We start from the raw sequence: 25,877 nt of genomic DNA, 5'->3' as shown, positions 1-25,877 counted from the left end.
TCTGTCGAGGAGATGGGGGTAAATTTTTTGAGCTGTCGCTTCTCCTTTAAGAAAAAAAAAGCTCATCGGGTGGAGGATGAAAGTCCGTATCAAAATGGCGGCGGCACCGCGCGGGGCGGAGCCACAGGGGCTCTCGAGCCCGCCTCTTCGCTGGCGCATGCGCTTAGCCCCCCTCGCCCAGGAAGCCCGGGGCGTGTAGTTTGGAATCTGGAGTCTGTAGGTGGAGGCGGTACAGGAAGAGCGGGACTGTGCGGAGGATTCTGGGAGTGAGTCTGTGAAGCGTGACACCATGGGAAATGCAGTCTGGCTCCCAAGAGGCTTTTTTTCTGGCGGAGCTGATGGAGGATGGGACACGTTTGCCGGGAAGTGGTGGCTCCTCTTCCCCCCTCGCCACGGGGGGGGGGGTCCTCTCTGGCCTGCGTGCATGGCAAGGAGCTGGACCGGAGCGTGAGGAAGCGGTAGTTATTGCTGATAACGGACGTTGACATTGCGCTTTGTGATTGTCGAAGCGCTTTAGCAACATTGCCTGCTTTGGGCGAGGGAGGGGTTCTGCCATCCTCATCCTCCGTTAATTGAAGATTTAGCCAGGGAGGTTAAATAACCCACCCCAAATCACACGGTGGGGTTGGAACCCAGGGCTTCCCGGCTCCCGCCGGGCCCTGCCAACATCCGCTGAGTTCCTTCCTTGCCGTCTCTGTCCCTTCACCTCTCACGTGAAATAACAGTGACCCCGGAAGGTTTGCCAAGCGCTTCACAACGATTGTCCCGGGTGAAGGTCACCGCGGCCTGCGGAGTGCTGTTTAGTCGTGTCCGACCCTTGGAGACCCCACCTGGGGTTTTCTTGGCAGAGATACTAGAGCAGTTTGCCATTTCCTTCTCCATCTCATTTTACAGATGAGGAAACTGAGGCAAACAGTTAAATGGCTTGCTCGGGGTCACAGCTTGTAAGTGTCTGAGGCCGGATTTGAACTCTGGAAGATGAAACTTCCTGACTTTAGGCCCACCACTTTTTCCGCTGTGCCACTGGATGCTATCATTTTCCACATTTTACAGATAAGAACACTGAATCAAAGAGAGGTTAAGTGACTTGTCCAGGGTCATACAGCTCATAAATGGCTAAGGAAGGATTCAGATCTGTCTCTCTGACCGCTAAGGTCCACATGTTGTCCGCTTTGTCACCTGGCTGCCTCTGGTGCAGGAGAATTAGTTTTGACTTGGAACTTGAATGCCTGGCTTCAGATCCTGGCTCTGCCTGCTCAGTTTTCCCCATCTCTAAAAGGAGGGGCTCTATTGATGATTGGTACTGTTTCCACCCTTTTGATTGTAGGGTAGCCATATTTTCCTCTCCAAGTCTCAGTTTACTTTTCTGACCGTCCGCCATGCTTGGAACGTTCTCCCTCATATCCAACTACTGACTTTCTTAGATTCCTTTAAATCCCAACTAAAATCCCATCTTTTACAGGAAACCTTTTCCAATCCCCCTTAGTTCTAATGCCTTCCCTCTGTTAATTATTTCCTGGTTACCCTGTACGTAGCTTGCTTTGTATATTTTTGTTTGACTGGCCTCTCCTGTTGGCTTCTTGAGAGCAGTAACAGTCTTTTGCCTCTTTTTGTATCTCGGCTACTAAGCACAGTGCCTGGGACATAGTAGGTATTTAATAAATATTGATTGATAAGTAATACTTGTATGACCTATCCCAAAAGCATGTAGGAGCAGTATTTTGGAAACCCTGATGTGTCTCAGACTTGAGAGATTCGTTTCCTGGTGACTGCTAGATTTAGGCCCCTGTCAGACCTTGAAGAGTGCTTCACATATACCTTGTCTGATTTAAGCATCACAAGCACTCTGTGAGGCTGGGCCTGGTGTCAGGAAGGCCTGACTGCAAATGTTGCCTCAAATGATTACAAGCTGTGTGACCCTGGGCAAGGCACTTAATCTCTATTTGCCTCAGTTTTCTCAACTGTAAAATGGGGATCAGAATAGTACCTATCTCCTGGAGTTGTTGTAAGGATTAAATGAGATAATAAAAGCTCTTAATGCAGTACTTAACACATAGTGCTGTCTAAATAAATGCTAATTACTGCTATTAACATCTTCATCATTTCACTTTATGGATATAGAGATTAGAGGCAACTTGACCTAGGACAGCTGACCTCAGAGCCTGGAAGAATTGAGTTCAATATCTATGGAACACTGACAAGTCACTTGACCTTTCAGTGCACTAGGGGAGTCGGCTTGAGAGGCTTATGTTGTAGAGAAGTGATCAGCCTGCATCGGGGTTTGCTCATCAAGGAGTTCCTTCTGCCAATGAAATCACAGGTTCCGGCTGGATATTGAAGGGGCTTTGGAAGTTACTGAGCCCAACCTTTGACTTTACAGATGAGCAAAGGAAGCCAGGGGAGAGGAAGGAACTTGGCCAGGGCCCCAGGCAGCTGTGGCAGACTGGGGTCCCTGTGATGTAGCAGTTTTCCCCATTGTACCGTTCTGTACAAAGGGCCCCAGATTTGGTATCAGAGGACATAGGGTGGGGTGGTGCTTTGCACTTAGCAAAGCCTCTCTGGCACTTACTATTTGTGTGTGACTCCACCATGTCATTCGCCGTTTTGGGCATCTACTAAATGAATCAGTCCGATTAGGTCATTGAAACTAAATTTTAATCCTGATTTTCCCAGGGTCCGTCTGCTAGCAGAGCACACAACTCCAACCTCTGGCTTCTGGCTCTTCAGTGGCTCTTTCTACTGTTCTATATTGCCTTCTACTTATCTTTGTGACCTTTGGTTTGGTTCATTTCTCCTCTTCAGGCTTGCTTTCTCAGCTTTAAAATGGGGGAGTTGGTTTTTTTTTACCCGCAAGGCTCTTGCTACTCTAAAACCCTGAGATTCTGAGTCTCCTGGAGAAGTTAATCTTTATTCTTAGTTTCCTAACTCCAAGCAACACAATTCACCTTTCTGAGCCTCAGTTTCCTCATCTATAAAATGGACTAGTCCCTGTATTAATGATTACAAAAGTTGTTATGAGAAATAGGAGTTCTTATATCTGTTGTAGGGACCCTCCTTTAAATGAGAGCTGTACTCTGCCTAGGTGAGTGGGAAGTAGACCCTGATCACTCAACTTTGCGGTTACTTAGGAGAAGGAAGGAGGCACGTGGAATCGAGTCTGGATTAGAGGGATCGATGTCATGGCGCCTTGCAGGAAGGCACCAGGAATTGGGTCTCCCTTACAGGCCCTCTCCTCTGTAGCTTCCTTCATCTCCCAGGAGCCGCCTGTTTCTGTGGTTTTTACATGTCTACCTTACCGGAAAGCAGCCTGAGGAGCTGCTTGCCAGAATCATCTCAAGCAAGTGTTTATGTTAAACCTGAGCTGCCTGGTGTACCAAAACAATTTACATTTACTCATCTCTCAAACTTACATTTTCATACCTTCTATTATTCCCCTATCTTGGCCCTTGGCTAGTTTTATCAACAAAAGTCTAATCAGAGAAGGAGAAATCCTCAAAGGGATGGAATCAAAAGAAAACCAAGCCGCAGGATCCAGGAAGACTGCTGAAATAGTATCTCAGAATACAGTTCTGGGTTTCATATAAATCATTCACTTAACTTGTGGACCAGATGCAAAGTTTTAGGGCAAACACCAAAATTATATTTTCCTTGCAGTATTTGGGGCTGGTCCATTCCCCACCAATATGATTAACATTTCTTCATTCTTAATAAATGCATCCCCTTCCTGATGAATTTCCTTGAAGCTCCTTAGAGCAACACTGACATCCAGTGGTTATTTAGAGTAATGCAAACTGGAAATCCCCAATTTCCATCCACGTTCTATTCCTATTCATAAAAACTTTAGCAATAATAGATTGTCTGTTCTTTGCATTTTAGTCCTAGTGAGGTATAAAGGGAGGCACAATTGCCCTGATGAACTGAAGATCAAGTTGGCATAGAATAGACTTACAGATAATAATGGTTTATATACAAGCATGTACAAACATTGTCAGCGATTGAGGTTTTGTGGCACTGGAATAAAGCTTGTTAATGAGGAATGACTTTTTGAGGCATATACATGAGTCATTCATTTGCACGGAATCCAGCCCAAGTTCTCTCCTTGTGATCTTGGTCATTGGCAAACCTTGACATGGTTCCTCATGGCTCCAGAGCCAACCTATCAATCAGGCCATTTGGCCAAATTAGCTCTCTCTTTCATCAGTCACATTTTTTTTTTCAGATACTGCTAACCATACTTTGAAAAGTACGTGACTCATAAAAAAAGTAGAAAAAAACTCCCTAAATTGAATCAAAGAGAGGAAGTGCTAAGCAAATACAGGAACTAAAAGAAGAACTAGAGAGTGCTTCATGCAGTCTCAGTTGCTTTGTGGTCTTCCAACCCTCCGACCTGTTGGAGTTAGAGACTGCAGACACTTGGGTTTGTGACGATGGAAGAACTGGGTGAGTGGGGGGCTTCTCCATGAAGAAGCAAAAAGGGAATGAAAATTTGGGTTCTGTCTGTAGATGGGCTTATTTGAAGGCTAATTAGGTTGTGCAGAGAAGCTGAAAGATCTGGTTTTCACTTCTGTTCCCCACCCCAAGAGCAGGAAGAACTGTACACGTTGTGTTGGGCGTCCCCTTGTCATGGTGGGTCAGCTGGAGGATCTAGATTGCTAGACTGACAAGCACTTTTGAATTAAGTGGAATTGAAATGGTCACCTTAATATATCAGAAGGATGTGTGTTTCTTGGAAGGTGCTTGAGATTTTATCATCCAGCCATTTCCCTGTCATATTGGGTGAGAGCCTTGTAGAGCTGAGATTGCTGCTGGGATAAAAGACAACAAAAGGAGAGGAAGTATAGTGATTGTTGTAAAAATGAAATAAAAATAAAACAATGAGAGGCAGCATAGTGTAGTGATTAGAGGACTATCCTGGCACTTAGGAAGGTCTGGGTTCAAATCTTGCCTCTACTACAACGACATACTAGTTGTGTTACTGTAGATAAGTCATTTAATTTTCTGTGTCTATAAATTAATGTTGTACTGTTGATCTTTACCAATGGAGGGAATTTCCACACTGGAAATTCCCCATATGGATACAGTCTGCCCTTCTCCTTCTTTACCCCCAACTCGCCAGAAAAAAGAAAGAGAACAAAGGAGGATTTGCATCTTTACCTCCTTCCTCTGACATTTACTACCTGTGTGATCTTGGGCAAATGACAACCTTCCTGGGCCTTAGTTTGCTCATCTATCCAGTGCTACAGATTGTACTGGGTGGCTCTGAGGTCCCTGCCTGCCAGCTCTGAAGTCCACGATCCTTTGTGTAACTTGGAATGAACCTTGTGCTGTTCATGCCAGAAGACCACATACTGCTCTTTGAGCCTGGCATCCCTAGGTGGGTTCTCCTTCCACAAGAACTCGGGCCAATCTTGTCTCTGTTTTCCTTGATCCTCCATAGGTAATCTGCTCTCTGCTCGAGAGGCCTTCGCCTTTGTGGGCAGGAGTGGATGTCGTGAGGACCAGTATAACTCACAGGCTGTCTCTTTGCTATCTCTCAGTCTCAGTTCATGATCTGCCCACTTCCTTTACCAGCGTTCACAGAGCCTTTGTGCTCCTCATGTAAAATGTAAAGTGCTGCAGCTAGTTTATACTCTTTGTGCCACTCTCCATTGCTTTTTAGGTTACCAGCAAGCTTTGGTTGCCATCGTGATCTGGTGCACATAACATGTAGGTGATCTAATGAAACCATAGATATTTAAAAAAACAAACAAACCCAAACCACCATGTTCTTTAGCAGCTGCTACTGATGAGACCTCAAGAAGTTGTGGGTAGAATCGTGTTCTAGTGTTCAGTCTATGCTATATCACTTCATTCTCCCAACCTGTGCCCCCTTTCCCCTCCCCCCTCATTGCTAATACTGAAAATAGTCATCCTGAAATTATGAAATCCGGCTGAGAACATGATGTATTAAAAGAAGTGACATAGAGGAAAGCAGGGTGATTGAGGCCTACTAGCTGGGTTTAATGGATTTGGGGACAGAGGTGGGTTTTGAAGCTCCCTCTTTTCCTACCCTACCCTTTTCCCCCCAGCCCCAATACTGAACTAGCTACCTAGTACACCCTCCTTGGTAAATACTTTTACAGGGCTTTTCTGGCTTCCATTGTTAATAAAAGTCTGTCTTGAGGCTAGGAATCACTAATGCGTCCTTTAAGCAAAGCTAGCAGATTGAAAGAGGGGAGCCGTGATGTTTGGGGAGTCAGTAAAGTTTAGGGCTTAAGGACTCCAGCTGTGATTTCACTGGCATGAGGAACTCTTGGGTGGGGAAACTCCCTGTAGCAGTACAAGTCAGCACCATCTCTGCTATTTAAATCTGAGTGTTGTTTAGAACACTGAGTTTAGTGATGGGCCCAGAGGAACAAGGCCACTAGAGATCAGAGACTTGAAACTCATGCATTGATTGCCCTGAGACTGGGAAAAATGGGCAGGATTGACAAACTAACCATGACCCTTCCCCCACTTTGGCTTATTTAGTCCATATGACTACTAGGAAGAAAAATGGAATGCCATTCTGCTGGGATCACCACGTGTCCTAGCTAAAAGAGAGCTCAGCAGTCATGTAGGCCAGAGCTAAAGGGAGACATTTTTGTCCTGGGGGTACCACAATCTATACTTGGCACAAGAGGTGATGGGCTTGGGGATACTGCCTTGTGGGAGGACGAGGAGTCACAGATCCCGGGACACCAGCTTGCAGGGCTTAATGTGGGAGGGGAAGGGAGGAGAAAAGAGCAGAACACAGTGGGATAGGAAAGTTCACCCACAGCCTGCCATCTGGAAACTTGCAATTTTAATTATTCTTGCTAACTAGGTGCTAAGCTCTGTTGTTCCTGCTCAGCTAAAGATCCAGAGTGTTATTACTGCCTGGGGCAGTTACAGTTCTGACAGTTTCCAAACTCCTTAAGCTAGTAAAGCTTAAACTGCACTAAGCCTTTTGAGACACCCTGTATAGTTAAGAAAATTGAGGTACCCAAAGGGAAATGATTTGCCCAAGACATCTTAAAGTAAATGATAGAACTGGGATTTGAACCCAGGTCTGAGATTCCAAATCAGTGCTCATTGCATTAATGAAGTCATGGACTATAATATTGGAACCATAGGTAGTAGACAATAGGAAGCAGCCATGGTCTGCACAAAGCATTGCCAGTGTCCACTCTGAAGAAGCAGCGTATGTATATTGGGATAGAATCAGGGAAGGGGAAGGGAACAAGCATTTATTAAGTGCCTGCTGTATGCCAGGCACTGTGCTAAGCACTTTATAAACATGATCTCATTCCATAGGAAGCACAATAAATAAACGATGGGAGAGTAGACCAGAGAGATGGGGCTGGAAGGTTCTGCTTTAGTGAGAAGACAGTCACGTGTTACTTGCTGTCTTTTGTCGCTTATTCTTTGGTGGTCCAGATGCTTTGTTGGAAGAACTGGAACGATCTTCCCTGGGGGAAAGTAATGAGGATCCCGAACCTCTCCTGCAACCCAGCAAGGATGGGAAGGTGGTGGAAGCAGCCAAGGCCTGTCCAGCCGCAGAGGACTCACAGCCCATGCCGGTGAGTTTTTTCCTTCAGTTTCCTGGGCATGTAGGGAAATGGTTGCATGTGCGTGATTATTAATAAGTCTTCCCTCAGTGCCTCATTAGATCATGGCCGTGACTTTGAGTCCTTGAAGGTTGTTCTAGCAAAGAAGAAGCTGCGGCAAGGCCCGTCAGGCTCTGTTGGCTCAGTGATGAACTGTGTGCCTGTCACCCTGAGGACTGAGCAGAGGCCTCAGCCCCACAGGGTTGGCTACCAGTGACAAAGGTTGGCACTCACAGCAATAAGTTGTTTGACCCCCATAAGGTGGGGAGGAGTTGCAACGTGCTGTGCTGGAAGGTGTAGTAACATAAGAGAAATCACAGATATTTGAAATATTGCTCAGAATATAGGGGTCTTCCCAATATTGGATGTACCCTGAAATGAAAGCTGTTTGAAAGAGAAATAGATACAGCTCTATATTCAGTATACACTGAATTTTTAAAAATTTAATTTTCAAGTAAAGAAACTAAGTACTTATTTTCTTTCTCTTCATACCATTTTAAAATGTAAATAAAGCCATTATAATGAGTATGCATAGTATAGCAAAACAAATTCCCAAATTGTCCACGTCCAGAAATGTATGTCTCATTGTCTCCCCTGAGTTCATTACTCAGCTGTCTGTCAGGAGCAGAGTAGCATAGGTAATCAGTCCTCTGGAATGATGGTTGGTCATTGCTGTGGTCAGAGTTCTGAAGTTATTCAAAATTGTCTTTGCAGTGGTGGTGTTATTGTGCAAATTTTACTCCTGGTTCTTCTCATTTCACTCTGCATTAGTTTATACAAGTCTTCCCCTATTTCTCTGAACCCAGCATTGATTATAGCTTACACAAGGAGTCAGCCATATTAGATGGGGAAGGAAGAGCAACCTCTGTGTGAGATAACATATACAATGTAGGAAAAGCATCATAATTTAGTAAATTTCAAACTGTTATCAGAGTCAAGTAGCCCTGGGTTCAAGCCCTACCTCTGACCTATAATGGTCATGTGATCTCTGGTTTACGTCTCAGAACCCCCAAGCAGATTGCTAAAACTAAAAGTTTCAGAGAAGGTTCTAGTCTTCATTGGCAGAAGGAGTTTTCTCATTAGCAGTTCCTTGAACCATTGTAACCACAGATATATACAACTCCCCCCCCCCAAAAAAAGAACAAAAACCTAAAACATAGATTTTATGTGCATTCATCTGAGAAAGGGACTTTCTCAGATGTATCTTAAGAAGAGGTTAGCAATTCTCAAAGATTATTCCAGGTGGTTGCTAGTCAGAGGGTTAAAACCTTGATAAATTTATTATAGAAAGGTAAGCCGTGACTAACTGCCCTATGATTCTAATCTAGGTGGGACAGGATAGGCATGAGCAGACTTTTTTCCTCTCCTTGCCTTCTTTACTTATCCAGAAGGAAGGGCTTTCTGTATTGGAATAGTCCTCCTTTGAGGTACAGAGGACCCTCATAGGAGAGAGGCATCAGTTGGTTCTCTTAGGAAATTAGAACCATAGCTACAGATGATTTCAGTCAATGAATGCCAAAATAATGGCGGTGTTTTGTTTTTCTTTCGCCATACCTCTGTGTCTTAGGCGCAGCTGATATATACTACAAAGATTGAAGAGGACAATGTCTACAGGTATTCTATTTTCATTGATCTTTTTATTTAAATTTTGGTTGCCGTGAATGTGTAGATTGATAATGATATCTGTGATCGTACATTTATCATAGTCTCACCACCATTTCTCATCTCTGAGCAGGTCTAGGTTGCAGAGTCCCATAATGGTAAGTGAGAGCTGTTCTTTTCCAGATCTGGAAAAGCAGAGGGAATTCCAGAATTCATATGGTCCTGCCCTGCCTAGCAGATGGGGAGCTGGCCAGATATTCCCTTCTCCTGTGCCCCTCTGGGCAAGCAAGCAGAGAGAAACTGATTTGCCTAACAGTATGAGAGCCAAGGCGTATAAACTTGATATCCTTGGATCACAGCCCCACCGCCCGACTATGTCGCCTATTGATTAGTCACGGCTATTTGTTGTTCTGCCTGTGAGGCTGCTAAGGTGCTTGAGCAACATGGCAGTGGGAGCCTACCCTGGAGGCAGGTGGTAGCACCGGGAATGCTGGACGGTGATGCCATGAGAAGCTTTACTTTACAGGTGTTAGAGTACCTATAGTAGCAGAAGAGACACTGCTATTTTTACTTTTAATTTTTCACCCCCTCTTTTCAAGGCTGATGGAACTAAGGCTCAGAGAGGTTAACTAATTTGCTGAAGGTCATGAGGGAGATAAATAACAGAGCTGAGATTTAAACCAAGATCTTCTGACTATTCTGAATTTCTCATTTGATCTATTCCACAGTGCTGTCTTTATTACTGCTTCTTTGGACCTCAAAGATCCGTTGGTCTTTTTCCTTTTTATTTTTCCTCCATTGTAATAAATGAGGCTAGAAAGAAGTGTTACATTTTCCTCCCCATCTTGCGCCTGTGCAGACAGACAGCCATCCACCCCATTACCTGTGAGGCAGAAAAGCAATTAGGTGAATTGTTTTTCTTTTGGGTTAAGAAACAGCTTGGCAGCTGTTTCCCCTAGTTACCCTGAAATCAGAGGCAACAGAAATAAGGTATAAATAAGGGCCTGGAAAGCTTTGCCATCATTTTAAAGACAGGGACTATACCGGGCTGGTAGTTTTCTACTTGCATCTAATCACCTGCATTTCTAGGGACTTTTAAGTAGAAATATAAATTAATATGTCACTTGTAAATCAGCCTCTCAGATACTTTTTGCATGCTTAGATTCGATACCAATTGATGAAGGATTAATAGTAAATTATTCTTAAATAATAAAATAATTCTCTTCATTTTAAAATTCCCACCTTTTTAATTCTCTGTGTTCAAGGGAGATGGTGAAAATATATTTGGCGAAAACATTAGCATATTTGGATATAGTTTAATACTTTTATGATGTGTATTTGTGGTTCTCCACAGGATATATGGTCTTCATGTGGCTCTTTTAGGTAATGGTATTTGCACAAGTGAGTCCCTATTCACATAGCTGCAAGAAACTTGCCTTTATAGTTTTATCCATTGTGTCCCTCCTACCTTGTTTGTTTGCCTTTAGGAGCAAACCCCATGGGAAGTATTCTTGTCTTTTTCTTATAAGAAAGAGCCATATTATTCACCCCTGAGCGAGAGTGAGGAACCATATTTAGTTAATGTTATCTTAGAGATGTCAAAAGAGAGACTTAGGTGGAACAATTTCTTATGTTACATAGTGCATCGATGACAGGGTTGGGATAGTGACCAGAGCTCAGTAGTGCTATGTGTTCTGTGTTCTAGTCAGATATTCGACTGTAAGTAAGCTTCATGAAGCCAGGCACCATGGCTTCTAGAAATGTTACCTCCCACCCGTCCCTTACCTAGTGCTCAGCACACACTATATGCTTAATTAATGTTCATTGAATCAATGAATGAAAATGACAGAAGAGAAAATAAACGTAATAAATTGGTAAGTCATTTTTCCTCGAGAAAGCCATTTTAAGAGGAAAGGTCCTTTCAGTACTACATAGCACTGTTGAAAATGGGCCTTTAGACACTTCATACTTTCCTGTGTGAAACTGAGACTAGCTCTTGGCACTTGTATTAGTGGCAAATGGAGACCAAAACCAAATAAGGAAGCACAGGACAGAACGTCCAGCCTGCCTTTAGTTCATCTTTTTGACTTTTTCTTTTTGGAAAACTTTCTGTTTAGAGGTCAGATGTTGAGCTCGAGAAGTGACAGTTCAAAGTGCAGTTGGTAGTGATTTGGGCGGTGGGGACTTTTCTTGATACTTTTTCTCCTTCCTAGTGACATTCAGGAACCAGATGACCGGCCGCTGCCTCAGGCCACCTCAGCAGCCGCTCAGCTAGATGAGCTCATGGCTCACCTGTGTCAGATGCAGGCCAAGGTAAGCATGTTCCCTGGCCCTCAGGCTTTCGCAATGAACAGTGGCATACATAATGATCGAAGTAGGCTTTCTGTGTAGGACCTCTGTAAAGATTCTGGTTTCCATTCTTCTTCAAGGAGTGACTTGTGCATTCATGTGCCACCAGCCGTGTGTCCCAGACCAAAAGCCGTTCAGTTGTGCTGGATTGTATCCCTAGAGCTGTGCTACACGCTAGTGTGCTACAAAAAAGAGACTGTGATAATAGTCATGAGCATGAAGAAACGTGGAAACATATGAAAAACTTCCTTTTAATTCAACTTAAAATGGCAAGAAATACATGTTTCTCTAGTCTGAAGTCCTTTCTAGACTTTTCTTTTCCCTTTGGAAAAGTGTATAGAAGGTCAAGAACAAAAACCTGAGACCCAAGGAAGGCAACAAGACCACATGTCCAGTCAGGATTCCTGCCTTCTTCATCTCCTGAAAGTACCAGCCCTATGAGCTGGCCCTGGAGGCAGGAGGACCTGAGTTCAAATCCAGCCTCAGACACATGATACTTCCTAGCTGTGGGACTCTGGGCAAGTCACTTAACCCCAATCACCTCACTGAAAGAAAAATAAATAAATGAAAATGAAAGTACCAGCCCTGTGAGCTGGCTAGAGACAGTAGCAGCCTTTCTGTTCAGAAGAGTTTAGAGCAAGAGTTCTTAACTTTTTGTGTGTCATGAACCTGTTTGGCAGTCTGAAGCCAACAGACCTCTTCTCAGAAGAATGGTTTTACATGCATAAAATAAAATAAGGAAACTATTTTGAAATAAGAGTATTTCTACTGTGCCCCATAATATCGAAATATTTTATAAAAGTTCATGGCCCTCAGGTTAAGAGCCCTTGGATTAGGGTCTTGATCACAGAGAATAAGAAGCCCTTTCAGTCCTTGAGGTGAGTAGTCAAGGAAGGAATTGAACAGCCTTAGAAGATTAAGATGCAGTAGAATGATAAACCCAAACTATATTTTAACACAGGGTACTTCACCTTGCTCAAGATTCCTACAAATGTTGCCTTAAATTTTAAACAAATTTTTCAGTTTTTATTAATGTCATGTTTTTTTCATCATCAGAGTTTTCTCCAGTTCCCTCCACCCCCACCCTAAGAGCCATTCCATGTAACAAATAGTAATTTTTTTAAAAAGAGAGAGAGAGAGAGAGAGAGAGAGAGAGAGAGAGAGAGAGAGAGAGAGAGAGAGAGAGAGAGAGAGAGAGAGAGAGAGAGATTTTTAAAGGGGAGAGGGAGAGGAAGAGAGGGAAGGAAGGAAGAAAGGAGAGAGAAATGGAGAGAGAAAATGAAGAGAAGAAATCAGTACCATCAGTCAACACCTTGAAAAAGTCCCCAAACCTGTACAATATGAAACACCTATGGAAATCCCACCCTCCATCAAGGGGTGGGGTGAGGCGTTCTCTCACATCTCTTCATTTGAGTCCTACTTGATCTTTACAATTCTGCTACACTCACTTGTGATTTTTTTGGTTTGTGGTTTTTCTAGTTTGGGGTGTGTGTGTGTGTGTGTGTTTCTATTTACATTGTTTTAGTCATTATGTCTTTTATTTTCTTTCGGACTTCCTCTGCATCAGTTCATGTAGTTCTTCCCATACTTCTCTATATTCAGCACACACATCATTTCTTGCAGCCTAGTAATATTCCATGACGTTCACGTACCACAACTTGTTTTGCCGTACTCCAACCCATGGACATTGACTTAATTTACAATTCTTTGCTATCACAAAAAGTGATACTATAAATATTTCAGTGTCTGTGGGGATTTTCTTTACGTCAATGGCTTCCTTGGAGTATGAGGCCAGTAATGAGGTTTCTGGTTCAAAAGATATGAACGTTTTAGTCACTTTGTTTGCATAATTCCAAGTTGCTGTGCACAGCAGTTGTACCATTTCACAGCTCCACCAACAGTATATTAGTGTACCTCTTATCCCACAATTCCTCCAGCATTGACTATTGCCATTTTTGGTCATCTTTGCTAATCTGCAGTGCAACCTGCAATTGTCGTGTGGTAGAGAGATGTCCAGGAGTGTTGTGGGGTGAAGGGTGGGGTGGGGCACTGTCAGTTTGGACATTTTCTGAGCTATAACAGGCAACAAGCATTTATTAAGCATCTACTATTTGTCACATTGGGGAATACAAAACAAGGAAAAACAGTCCTTGTCCTCAAGGAGTTCACATTCCAGTTGGGTGACAACATGCAAGTAGCTATGTGCAAAGCAGTTGTGTGTGGTATAAATGGGGAATAGTCACTAAGAGAAGGTGCTAGAAATGTGTGCATTTAGAATTATGTGAAATTCACAAAGTCGTTTCTGGCAGACTTGGGCCTAAAATGCAGAAAAGATTTTTTTTTCTTTGACAGAAGCCTATGAGCCAGTTGGGGAAATAAAATCCTGACTTACATGACAAAACTCCAACATAGACAAATGTAATGTCATTTCTCATGGTATAAATATGACATGTTTATTGGATAAATAAATATAAGGCCAGAAAGGTGAGATATTAGTGATGACAGGGCCTACTGGGCAGAATCTGGTTGTGGAATCCTAAGTGTTAAAAAGCTCCCCACGCCAATCCCCTTCCTGAGCTCACATCCTGTCTACAGCATTTCTAACAAGAAGTCATCCAGCCTCTGTTCAAAGACCTCTCATGCCAAGTGTAGATCTGAGAAAAACCCACAAGGTTGTACAGGATTTGGAGTAGAGAAAACAGTCGAGTAAATGCCTGGAGCTGAGAGATGGAGGATATTGTCCATGGAACTGCCAGGAGGCCTGTGTCACTGGATCAAAGAATATGTGGTGTAAAGTGTAAAAAGGGAATAAGATGTAAGAAGACTGGAGAGGTGGGAGGGGCCAGGTTATGAAGAGCTTTGGGCATGAAACAAAGGATTTTGTGTTTGCTCCTGAAGATTATAGGGAGTCACTAGAGTTTATTGAGTAAGGGGATTGACACGGTCAGACCTGGGCTTTAGGAAAATCACTGAATGGGTGATTGAACAGATGGTGGGGCGGGGAGAGACCTGAGGCAGGCAGACTCCCCAGGAGGCCATTTCAGTAGGCCAGGTGTGAGGTGACAAAGGGCTGTACCAAGGGGGTGTCACTGTCAGAAGAAAGGAAGATGTGTATTTCTGAGATACTGCAAAGAATGAAGTCAACAGGTTTTGGGAACAGTTTGGGTATGGGGGTGGGGGTGAGAAATAGTGAGGAGTCCGAGATAACTCCTAAGTTGTAAGTCTGAGGGGCTGGGAGAATGGTATTGTCCTTGACAGCGATAGGGAAGGTAGGAGGAGGGGAGGGTTTAGGAGGAAAGATAATGAGTTTGGTTTTGGCCATGTGGAATTTAAGATGTCTACTGGACATCCAGTTTGAGACTTCTGAAAGTCAAGTTGGAGGTTTGAGATTGGAGGTTAGCAGAGAGGTTGGGGCAAAAAAAGGTAGATTTGAGAATCATCAGCATAGAGATGGTAATTAAATCCATAGGGGCTGATGAGATCATCAAGCAAAGTAAAGTGACTTCTCCATGCTAGTAGATATCAGGGCCAGGATTTGAACTCAGATCTCCTGATTTCCAAATCCATTGCACTTATCACCACTACCTCATAGTGTCTTAGAGCTGGTTAAGGGAGAGAGCTCATCCAGGGAGGCCTTAACCTCCTCAGGGACACCTGCCTGACGGATGATCAGCTGGCATCTCCCAGAATACCCCCAGGGTCACAGAGGCCACCCCTGCTTGCTGTCTTCATGGTTGGGCACCATTTCCCTTTTACTGAACTGAAAGCTGTCTTGCTTCAACCCCTAGCCCTTGGGCTGAGTTCTGGGATCCTTCTACATGGCCTCCAGACAATGGAAAATGCTTGTCATCCTTGCCTTAGCTTTCGCTTCCCTAAACTACATATCTGCCGTTGCACTTGACTGGCTGGACAGAGAGGGTGTCATTGTAGATTGTTAAGATGAGGGAGCAACATCCCAGGATATTTTGGGGTTGTGTGTACATGGTTTATGGGGAAGGTACTAGACTGGTTCTGAGGTCATGGAATCAGAGAGCTAGAGCTGGAACAGACCTCAGGCAAATCTAGTCCAAGCACCTCCAGCAGAATGAAGTCACCGTGGTAGTATGCGTTACAGGTGGAATTTGAACACGTCCTCTGACTCCCAAGCCAATGTTCTTTTAGCTGTACCAGTATAGAACATAGCATCATAAGAGATCAGGGCTAGAAGGACCCACTCTAGGCACCTTTATTTTCTTCTTCCTCTTCTTCTTCTTTTTTTTGGGTGAGGCAAGCTAGGTTAAGTGACTTGACCAGGGTCACACAGCTGGTGTTAAGTCTCTGAGGCCACATTTGAACGCAGGTCCTCCTGACTCCAGGGCCAGTGCTCTATCCACTGGGCTACCTAGCTGCTGCAAGGCACCTTTATTTTCAATACTTTTCCTAGGTGATAGCCTTTCCACCAGTTCTTATGCATAAGTAATAGTGGGATCTCGATGTGGGATGGGCTTGTGAACATGAAAGTACATGAGGCTGCTGATTTTTGTGCCTTTTAAAATTGTTCTTCCTGCTGGCAGGTCATGGTGAAGTCTGACGGCCCCAAGGAGCCACTGCCAAAGAAGAAAGATTCCAGCACCAACTTGGACACTATGCTTGGGGGTTTGGAACAGGACTTGCAAGACCTTGGCATTGCCACCATCCCCAAGGGCCACTGCGCTTCCTGCCAAAAACCCATTGCTGGAAAGGTAGGAAGGTCCAGGCTTGGTGCTCTGCAGTCACACGTGTGTGTGTGTGTGTGTGTGTGTGTGTGTGTGTGTGTGTGTGTGACCAAGGACTGAGCTTTCTCTAAGGTAAACATTTTGGATTATCCTCGTCTTGATTTCCTTTCTTATGATAAAAAAAAAAACACCTTGAATAGCTATCGAAGACATTTAAATAAGCAAAAATGAAGATAACTGTACATGAACCATGAACCCAAGGTGTATATGTCAACTTAAGCAAGATATTAACATTCTACTTGATTTGCTTCTCTGTCCCTTTCTGATCTTCTGCTTACATTAGCAGATTTTGCTTCCGTTATTATTTTTGTTTATTGTTACTCCATGAATGTTTTCTCTTTTCTGGATCACTTCATCTAAAGCTTCCATATTTTTTGTGTTCTTTATATTTCTAACTTCTTGTGGTACAATAATATGACATTAAACTGATAGACCATGCCTTATTCCCCATAAAGCCACTCTGAATATTTCTGTATAGTTACTCCTTGCCTCCCATTAGCAATGTCCTTTACTACTGGGATCTTTGGGTTAAAATGTGGGATCTGTTTTATAACTCATTGCATATTGTTCCAGATTTCTTTCCAGAAAAGGTATACTAATTCAAATTTTTTTTCAATTGAAAAAAATCTTTCTCTTTCTTTCACCTCTCCCTCACTGTTGGGAGGGGTGGAGGAAGGGAAAGCCTGTAACCATAGCTGTGCAAATTCACAACTCCACCAACAATGTAATAGTACTTCTTATTTCAGCAGCAGCATCATTAGGTAGCCCACTTACCTACATCAAAGTGGCAAGTATTGTTTAGATGAAATGTTCACTTGTTTTAATTTGCATTTTCCCCTCATTCTTGGCAAATTCTAACTGAGTTTTTCGGTGTTCATTAATTTTTAATCGATCAGTAAGTATTTGCTGTTGTTGTTCATTGACTTCCGTCGTTTCTGACTCTTTGTGACCCCATTTGGAGTTTTCTTGGGACTGGATGGAGTGGGTGGTTTGCCATGTTCTTCTCCAAGTATTTATTGAGCCCCTATTCTGTCTTTAGCCCTAAGCTAAGCAATGAGAATACACAGACCAAAAAAAAAAAAAAAGCAGCAGCCGCAGCTGCCAGGAGCAGCTTGTGCCCACCCTATGGCCATTTCGCCAGGAGTGAACTACTGCTCTTGTAAGTGTGAGACAATTCTGTTGAGGTTTTGAATGTCAGCTTTTTAGCAGATTTCTTTTTTACCACCAGAGATTTCACCAATCTGTTCTTTTCTTTGTGGATGCATTGCTTTTTATTGTATTAAGTTTTTATTTTAAATGCAGTCAGGTTAGTCTTTTTTTTGTCATCAGCCATTTCCTTTATTTGTTTGGTGGATATGAATTTCCCTTCTTTCCACAACTGGGATAAATATATCATTCCTTTTCTAAAATTCTTGTGGTATTCATTTGAATAGTAAGATTTTTGAGCTCCTTGGAACTTATTATAGAGTATGGATCCAATCCTATTTTTTGCTATGCTGCTAAGTAATCTCAGTGGGGTTTTTTCTCCTGAGTAATGAATGCTTCCCTCCTCAACATGTTTTATAATTTGAGGGGTTTTAAATATTAATGTTCCTTAACTTTGATTTTATATCTGGTTTTTCCTTCTCTTATATTAACCTGTTACTTTAGAAAGTATATTTTCAGATACTTTTTAAAAATTAACACCTTACATACTACAAATTGAGATTTGGCAATGAAAATCCTCCTTCTTTATTAAAAAATTCCCGAGTTTCCTTTATTTTCTTTTTCATTTGTTTCCCATGTTTATTTTGGCATCATTTTACCCGATTCTGTGAAGTAGCGACCTTCTGAGGAAGTTAGGTGAGAGGAGTAGCCACCAATGATTGCAGAATCCTTTATTTTTTAAAAAGATTTTTAAATTTAATTTTGTTTTATTTTAAGTTCTAGGTTCTCTTCCTTCCTCCAGCCTCTCCCTGCCTCCCCATTGAGAATACAAGAAATATCAAACCCATTACAAATATGAAGTCATGCAAAATAAATTTCTGCATCAGCCATGTTCTGAAAAATAAAAAGAAAAAGAGGAGAAAAAATATGCTTCATTCTGCCATCTAGGTCTATCAGTTCTCTCTCTGGAGATGGGTAGCATTTTTCATCATGAGTCCTTTGCAGTTGTGGTGGGCCGTTGTGCTCATCAGAGTTATTAGGTCCTTCACGTTTGGTTATCTTTACAGTACTGCTGTTACTGTACAGATTGTTCTGGTTCTGCCCACATCACTTTGCATCAGTTCCCGTAAGTCTTCTTGTCTTTCTGAAACCATCCTCTTCATTTCTTACATCAAAATAGTATTCCATCACATACATAAATCATAACTTGTAATGCCATTGCCTCAGTTCTCAGTTCTTTGTCACCACAAGAAGAGCTGCTGTAAATATTTTTATTTTGAATAGGTCCTTTTCCCCTTTTCTTTGATCTCTTTGGGGTATAGAGCTAGTAGCAGTTATTCCTTGCTCAAAGGGTACGTGCAGTTTTATTGCTTTGGGGGTATAGTTTCAAATTGCTCTCCATATGGTTGGACTAGTTCACAGTTCCACTAATAGTATGTTAGCATAAAATTACGTATTTTCCCATATCCCCACTAGCATTAGTCATTTTCTTTTTCTGTCATCTTAGCCCACCCGATGGGTGTGAGGTGATACCTCAGAGTTGTTTTAATTTGCATTTCTCCAGGGGATTTAGAACATTTTTTGTATGACTGTTGTTGACAGCTTTGATTTTTTTTCCTCTGAAAACTACCTGTTCATATCACTTGACCATTTATCAATTGGGGAATGTCTCTTATTTTTATAAATTTGACTCAGTTCTCTATATATTTGAGAAATAAGCCATGTATCAGAGAAACTTGCTGCAAAGATTTTTCTTTCCTATTTTCCTTGCAGGACCCTTGAGCAGATACCTGTATGACTCATCTTCACCATTTTGAAGGACTGTGTTAAGTGGAGTCTCTAGGCCAGGGGTGGGAATCTGTGGCCTTATAAATCCTTAAGTGCAGCAAGGACTTAGAAAGCCACATGTGGCCTTAAGGCCGCAGGTCCCCCACCCCTGTGTTAGGCCCTAGAGGAGGCTTAGTGGCTATTTTGGGTCTCAGCTTAAGTGCCAGCTCCTTGTGAACCTATTCCTGATGCCCCACTAATGTTCTCTCTCCTTAGCTCACCTGGTATTTACTTATCTGTGTATGTGCCATATCCCAGTAGCATGAGGACCAGACCTGTTTCTTATTTGTCTTTGTAACCTAGTGTTCCACAGAGTGCTTCTCACATAGTAGGTATTTAATACATGGGGTTTTTTGGCCATCTTTTTTGCCACTGCAGGTGATCACAGCTCTAGGGAAGACCTGGCATCCAGAACATTTTGTCTGTACGCACTGCAAAAAGGAAATCGGCTGCAGCAGCCCCTTCTTTGAGCGCAGTGGCCTGGCATATTGCTCCAAGGACTACCACCAGCTCTTTTCTCCCCGGTGTGCATACTGTGCTGCCCCCATTCTTGATGTAAGTAAGAATGCATCTGGTCCTCCACGCTGTTCCAACTAGGCAGACCTGGATTGTGGTGGCATCGTCACATTCTGACACTGGGTGTGTGTATGTCCCTTTTGCAGAAGGTGCTGACAGCAATGGACCAAACCTGGCACCCAGAGCACTTCTTCTGCTTCCGCTGTGGAGAGGTGTTCAATGAGGAAGGTAGGTGTGGCCCTGGAGATTCCTCCAGACACTGGGCATGTATTTAGCAGAAGAACAGAACACAGGCATTCCTTTATCCTCATCACATGCTGGCCAAGGGTAGCTTTGTGCTAACTCCTGCTTTAAGCCTGCCTGGCCTAAATGACTGCCAGATTTGTTTTCATGATGAGCCATGTAGCTCAAGTTCATCCCTTCCCAGATTCCTACCAGTAACTTGCAGTCTTGACCCTAGCCTGTAGCTCCTTTCCCAGACTGGGCCTCATTTGAATGGAGAGACCATCTTCATTTCTGTTTGGGTGGTGTGTTCCTACAAGAATCAATGATAACAAATTTATAAATGGAGGCTTTTTGCCACAAAAGGCCTGTCCAGGAATCAGAGCCCAGGTCCCCCTGGCCCCTTGTTGTGAACGTCTGTATTCAGACCTGCCTGCAGGAAGACTGCCCTGAGCTAGAGCTCTCTACTTTATGGTCAGTTTAGCAGCGGAAGCATGTTTTGTTTTACCATAAACAATGAAGTTTTTTACAGTGCCCGCTTGACTGTTAAACCTCCAGAGAAATCACTTTCATCTGTACTTTTTTGCATCCCTTAAAGGTTGGAGCTTCCTTTCCTCTCCTGCCCTGGTGCAGGTGCTGCCCCATGAGAGCAGGCCCACAGTGAATCCCCGTCTTTCTTTTTCACTGTTTCCCCTCCTGGCCCTGCAGGTGCTCACTAATTTCCCTCATGGCTCTTAGTCTCAGCTGGGTATCAACACCCCTTTCCCTGTTGTGGTACTTTTAATTGTCAATGTTTCTCATCAGCCCTCCAGAGGTAATTGGCTACAGAGAGAGCCTCAAGGGGCTGAGTGCTGAAACTTTCTCAGTTTGCTGCATTGTTAAATGTAGGGGCATCACAAAGTTTAGCTGATTAGTTTTGATCCTTCCTCTCCTGAGACTCTTCTGATTTGAAGTGGCTGTTGTTACTTCTCTGCCTCTTTCTTGAGACTCCTGGGTCTTTCTTTTGAGCAGCTGCTTCTCAGAGGGCCATTCCTGGGTCATTTGACATGACTGAGTCATTACTTTCAAAAGCCACGTTAAAAGTGGCTTTATTCACCCTCATAGTCATTTACCAGGCATGGTTCAGTCCTACTGGTTAGAAGCCCAGTGTGATGATAAACAGGTTTTTGTAACCTTAATAGCAGACCTCAGTGAATTTAATTGCCTTTGTTAACAGTACTAGGGCCATGTGAAATTTATGGAATTCTTTGGTATGATGGAGGGGAAGGCTTGAGTTCCTCTTGTATCTGCAGTAAATGCCAGAAGAAAGCATCCGATGGGACAGTCATTCTTTCATCCAACAAACATTTATTAATCTAAGAACCGGCATCACTAGTAGGTAACAAAGAAAGCAAATCTTTAAATGGTATTAATTTATCGGCTGCTCTTCAGCAAAGCCGTGTCAGTTGGGTACTGTGAAATACATCAGCGAGTGACCCAGGGGATAGTTCAAGGACTCTGGGGAGAAGAGAGGATCTCTACCCAAGACTGTAGTTAGCCCTTGCTCACTCTACCCACTTCTGTCCAGATTTGCTAAGAGAAAAAAAAAAACTGCCGGTGGTGGGCTTCTCCTCTCAATAGAAAAGGTGAAAATGAGAAAAGAAATCTCTTCAACTCTCTCATTTATACAGTCAGAACTTGGAGTGCAGTTGGCGTGGCTTTCTTCTAGTTGTATTGGCACAGGGGTCAGAGACCATGAAGGGATCTGCTAAGTTCAGTTCTGATAGTCCTTTTCAGGTAAAGGGCAAGAGAGACTGCCTGTTGTGAAACTTTGCATGCAGAGCCCAAGTTTCCTCATCTGTAAAATGGGGCTCTTAGGCCTACACTGAAAGGCTTTGTGCCTGAAGCACCTTGTGAAAGGTGAGGCGCCACACACGGCGGCCGCCTTGCCCGTATTTGCCATGCCCATGTTTGTGGCTGCAGTTTTGCTCCCATACTTTTTGTTGTTCAGTTAATCAGTCAGTATTTATTAAGGACCTACTGTGTACCGGGTACTTGGCTAAGTGCCAGGGATGCAAAAATGAGGCAAAAGACAATCCTTGCTCTCAAGGAGCTCACAATCTGATAAGACAACATGCTAACAAATAAACACAAACAAGCTATGTACAGGATGAATAGGAAACCTTAACACAAGAAGGCAGCGGGATGGAGAGGTGAGAGGGCAGGCTTCCTGCAGAAGGTGGGATTTTAGTTGGGACTGAAAGGAAGCCAGGGATGTCAGTAGGCAGACCAGAGGAGGAGGGAGAACCTTCCAGGCATGGGGAACATCGAGAGAAAATGCCAAGAGCCAAGAGTTGGAGTGTTCTGTTCATAGGACAGCCAGGAGACTGGAAGGGGGGCAGCTGGGTGGCCCAGTGGATAGAGCGCCGGCCCTGAAGTCAGGAGGACCTGAGCACAAAACCGGCCTCAGACCAAACACTTGACACTTACTAGCTGTGTGACCCTGGGCAAGTCACTTAACCCTGTTGCCTAGCCAAAAAAAAAACAGAAGAAGAAGAAGACTGGAAGAGTAGGAGGGAGTTAGTTATTAAATACTTTGAATGCAAAATAGAACATTTTATATTTACTCCTGGAGACGAGAGGAAGGCACTAGAGTTTATTGAGTGGGAGAGAGGGGCAGAGTGACTTGGTCATAGCTGTGCTCCAAGAAAATCATTTTAGTGGCTGAATTAAGGTGTAAGAGAGATGTGAGGCAGGCAGGGCCACCAGCAGGCTTTTACATACAGTAGGCCAGGTGTGAGGTAATGAAAGCCTGCACTAGGGGGTGGCAATGTTGGAGGAAAGGAGAGGCAATATTTGAGAGTTGTAAAGGTGTCAACAACAGGCCTTGGGAACAGATGGATTTGGGAGATGAGAGAGAGTAAGGAATCCAAGATGCCTCCTGAGTTGTGAGCCTGAGGGACTAGGAGGATGGTGGTGCCCTCTGTAGTGACAGGGAAAGTAAGAGGAGGAAAGATAATGAGTTTGGTTGGGGACATACTGAGTTTAAGATGTCTACTCGAATCCAGTTCAAGATGCCTGAAAGGCGTTTGTTATCCTTTCAGGAGCCAAGAAGATCACAGTCAAGTCCCCATAGTGGGAAAGGACAGACAGTCCTCTTGTCGGTGGCGAACAGTAGGCCCTCCTAGACCTAGATAGCAGGGATCAAGTGTGATTTTTTCACTGTCAGAGGAAAGGTCTCCACCCCCAGCCAACTGATTTTGTTTTGAATAAGTTAACCTGGTCTCAACACCACAGACGATTTTGATTTTTAATGTAAAGGCTCTTATTTCACATGGTGAAGTGACTCCTTGGCTCTGTCTCCCCAGGATTCCATGAAAAGGACAAGAAGCCATACTGCCGGAAAGATTTCTTAGCCATGTTTGCTCCCAAGTGTGGAGGCTGCAATCGTCCTGTGTTGGAAAATTACCTGTCTGCTATGGACAACGTATGGCACCCTGAGTGCTTCGTGTGTGGGGTCAGTCAGCCTGGGGCCTTAGAGAGAATTAGGTAGCATAGGAACTAGTAAGGAGGGGCTTGAATACCACCTCTATGACCTGAAAATCACCAGGTTTGTCTGGGGCTCCTCTGTAAAATGAGGGCGGTTGGATCATATCCTTGTCCAAATCCAAATCTAATGATCCTGTGACTTAGCTTTCAGAAAAGAGAACACTTTTCTTCCCAGCGTTCCCCCCAAATCTGCATGTGAGACAGGCCCCTCTAGAAGAGAATAGACAGATAGTGTCCTTGATGGGCATCTAGGTGATAGGGAAACAGAGCAAGGGGCCTGACGTGGGAAAGACCTGAGTTCAGATTGATCCCTTAGACAACATAGTGGCCCTGGGCAAATCCCTCAACTGTTGTTTGTCTGTTTCTTAATGGGAATTATAGGAGCACCTCCTTCCCAGGGCTGTTGTGAGGATCAAACGAGATAAGATATGTAAAGTGACTAGTGCAGTAACTGGCACGTAGTAGGCACTATATAAATGCTTATCCCCCCACCCCCAGTCCTGACTTTTGTCTGCTGTATTCTTTAAGAGATGATGTCCTCAACTCTACTGCCTAGGTACTTAGGTCAGCTGTTCCCCTGATAGGCTTATGGGCTCTCAGCCTTGGGCTTCCGTTTTCTGGGAATGGTTAAACGTGGCCCCTTCTTAGCATCTGCATGTTCTTTCTCTTGTCTCCAGGACTGTTTCCAGGCTTTCTCCACAGCCTCCTTCTTTGAGCTGAACGGGCAGCCTTTCTGTGAGCTGCACTACCATCAGCGGCGAGGAACCATCTGCCACGGGTGCGAGCAGCCCATCACTGGCCGCTGCATCAGCGCTATGGGGCGCAAGTTTCATCCGGAGCACTTTGTGTGTGCATTCTGCCTGACACAGCTGTCCAAGGGCATTTTCCGAGAGCAGAATGACAAGGCCTATTGTCAACCATGCTTTACTAGGCTCTTCCCTCTCTAGCTCCAACCTCCAACCTGCTCCTTGGGCCCTCCTGATATCACCCAGGGCTAGAGAGGAGAAGGGGGCTGTGAAACAACCCACAGATCCTCTCAGCAGGCTGATAAGGAGGGCCGGGGGGGGGGGAGTGAGGAGACATGGCAGGTGCATTTAGTTTTTGAGATTACCCGTGTGGGCGGGACTAAGTCAGGCATGCCGATCACCTTAAGGCCACCTTTTCTCACTTACTTTACTCTCTTTTATATAGCTCCTGGGGCTGCTGGAATTTCGACTAATTCAGACATTGCAGGGGGTTTTGGGGGGGGATAGTTCTTAATTGTATGCTCTTGGATACCAGTCTCATTGAAAAATAAAATAGCTTGCTGTTGTGATTTATTTGCTTTATTCCCAGTTACACTTCCTCCTCCTCCCACCTCCTCTGTTTCATATAGTATATAATAAAGGAAGAAGGAAGGGAAGAACACATGTTTGCAGGGCAGGAAAGCCCTGTAAGGATGAGAAGAAGTGAAAAAGTCTCCATTCGCTACGTTTGGGGATCGGTGGACCTTTGGGGCCCCACTGTGGACACATCTACGAAGTACGGTGGCTCAATCTGAAGGTGTCCTTTGTCCATTTAATCGATCAACCAACCAGCCAGTCAAGCTGCTAAGGATTCACTGACAACAAGAAGCAAGTGCCTGCCCTCAGGGAGCTTACCAGCAGCACAGGGTGGACAGTGATGAGGATGCTCACCGACAGGTGCACACAAAGTGCGAGTTCTGCGGGTTCAGGGGCACTTAGGAATCTGCTCCAAAGCACATTGCCGTTATGCCCCTTAGCTCGTGTCGTGCCTATGTCGTGCAGTGACTAGGAGTCATCTGGAAAACCTCCAATTTTGCAGAAGCAGCAGCTGCCCCAGAGAGATTCATTTCACCCCCTTAGGAAGAAAGGTGCTTAAATTGGGATCGACTGACTTGTAAATATAGCAAATATACACATAAATACGCATACCCCAAATCTCAGTTCAGTTTGAGGCCATTAGACTTTTGAGGTACCCTGTACGTGCAGATATGGGTGTGTGGTTCTTTTCCTCTTCCTTTTGACGTCTGAGTCCATCAGTCCTGACTCATCAATTTACTCCATACCCAGAAACAAAGCTCTGCTTCCTGGGGCTCCCACTGAGCTACATGTGAGGTCTGTTAGAATTGGGGAAGCTGGGAGGTGAGGCTTGTTTGACTCTATTCTTCTCACAGTAGGCTAAGAGCTTATGTTTCTGCAGTACTTCAAGGTTTCTGAAACCTTTTAGGTATTTTATCTCGTTAGATCTTAGCCACTACCCTGTGAAGTGGGTGCTCTTATTAGCACCATTTTACACGTGAAAGAAACTGAGGAGTTAAGCGACT

At 44.0% G+C, this 25,877-nt stretch overlaps 1 protein-coding gene across 3 annotated transcripts; it reads left to right on the top strand.

The window, feature by feature from the left end:
* The first annotated feature begins 211 nt into the window (after window positions 1-211).
* Window positions 212-24,866, top strand: LPXN (leupaxin). 3 transcript variants are annotated; one of them, XM_078148236.1, is made up of 9 exons: window positions 212-458; window positions 7,438-7,580; window positions 9,175-9,221; window positions 11,423-11,522; window positions 16,112-16,279; window positions 19,664-19,840; window positions 19,948-20,029; window positions 23,371-23,519; window positions 24,229-24,866. In XM_078148236.1, the coding sequence occupies exons 2-9, from the start codon at window positions 7,575-7,577 to the stop codon at window positions 24,496-24,498; spliced, it is 999 nt and encodes a 332-aa protein (XP_078004362.1). In that variant the 5' UTR covers window positions 212-458; window positions 7,438-7,574; the 3' UTR covers window positions 24,499-24,866. The 3 variants fall into 3 exon arrangements, with proteins under 3 accessions (XP_078004362.1, XP_078004361.1, XP_020831850.1); XM_078148235.1 differs by lacking the exon at window positions 212-458 and adding an exon at window positions 4,304-4,440 and having other exon boundaries at window positions 23,371-23,489; XM_020976191.2 differs by lacking the exon at window positions 212-458 and adding an exon at window positions 4,305-4,440.
* The last annotated feature ends 1,011 nt before the right edge of the window (window positions 24,867-25,877 follow it).

The sequence above is a fragment of the Phascolarctos cinereus genome, unplaced genomic scaffold (genome assembly GCF_003287225.1).
Source record: "Phascolarctos cinereus isolate Bilbo 61053 unplaced genomic scaffold, phaCin_HiC Scaffold_9;HRSCAF=440, whole genome shotgun sequence".
Taxonomy (NCBI): Eukaryota; Metazoa; Chordata; class Mammalia; order Diprotodontia; family Phascolarctidae; genus Phascolarctos; species Phascolarctos cinereus.
Note: the sequence above shows the minus strand (reverse complement) of the source record. Positions and strands in the feature narration are given on the sequence as shown.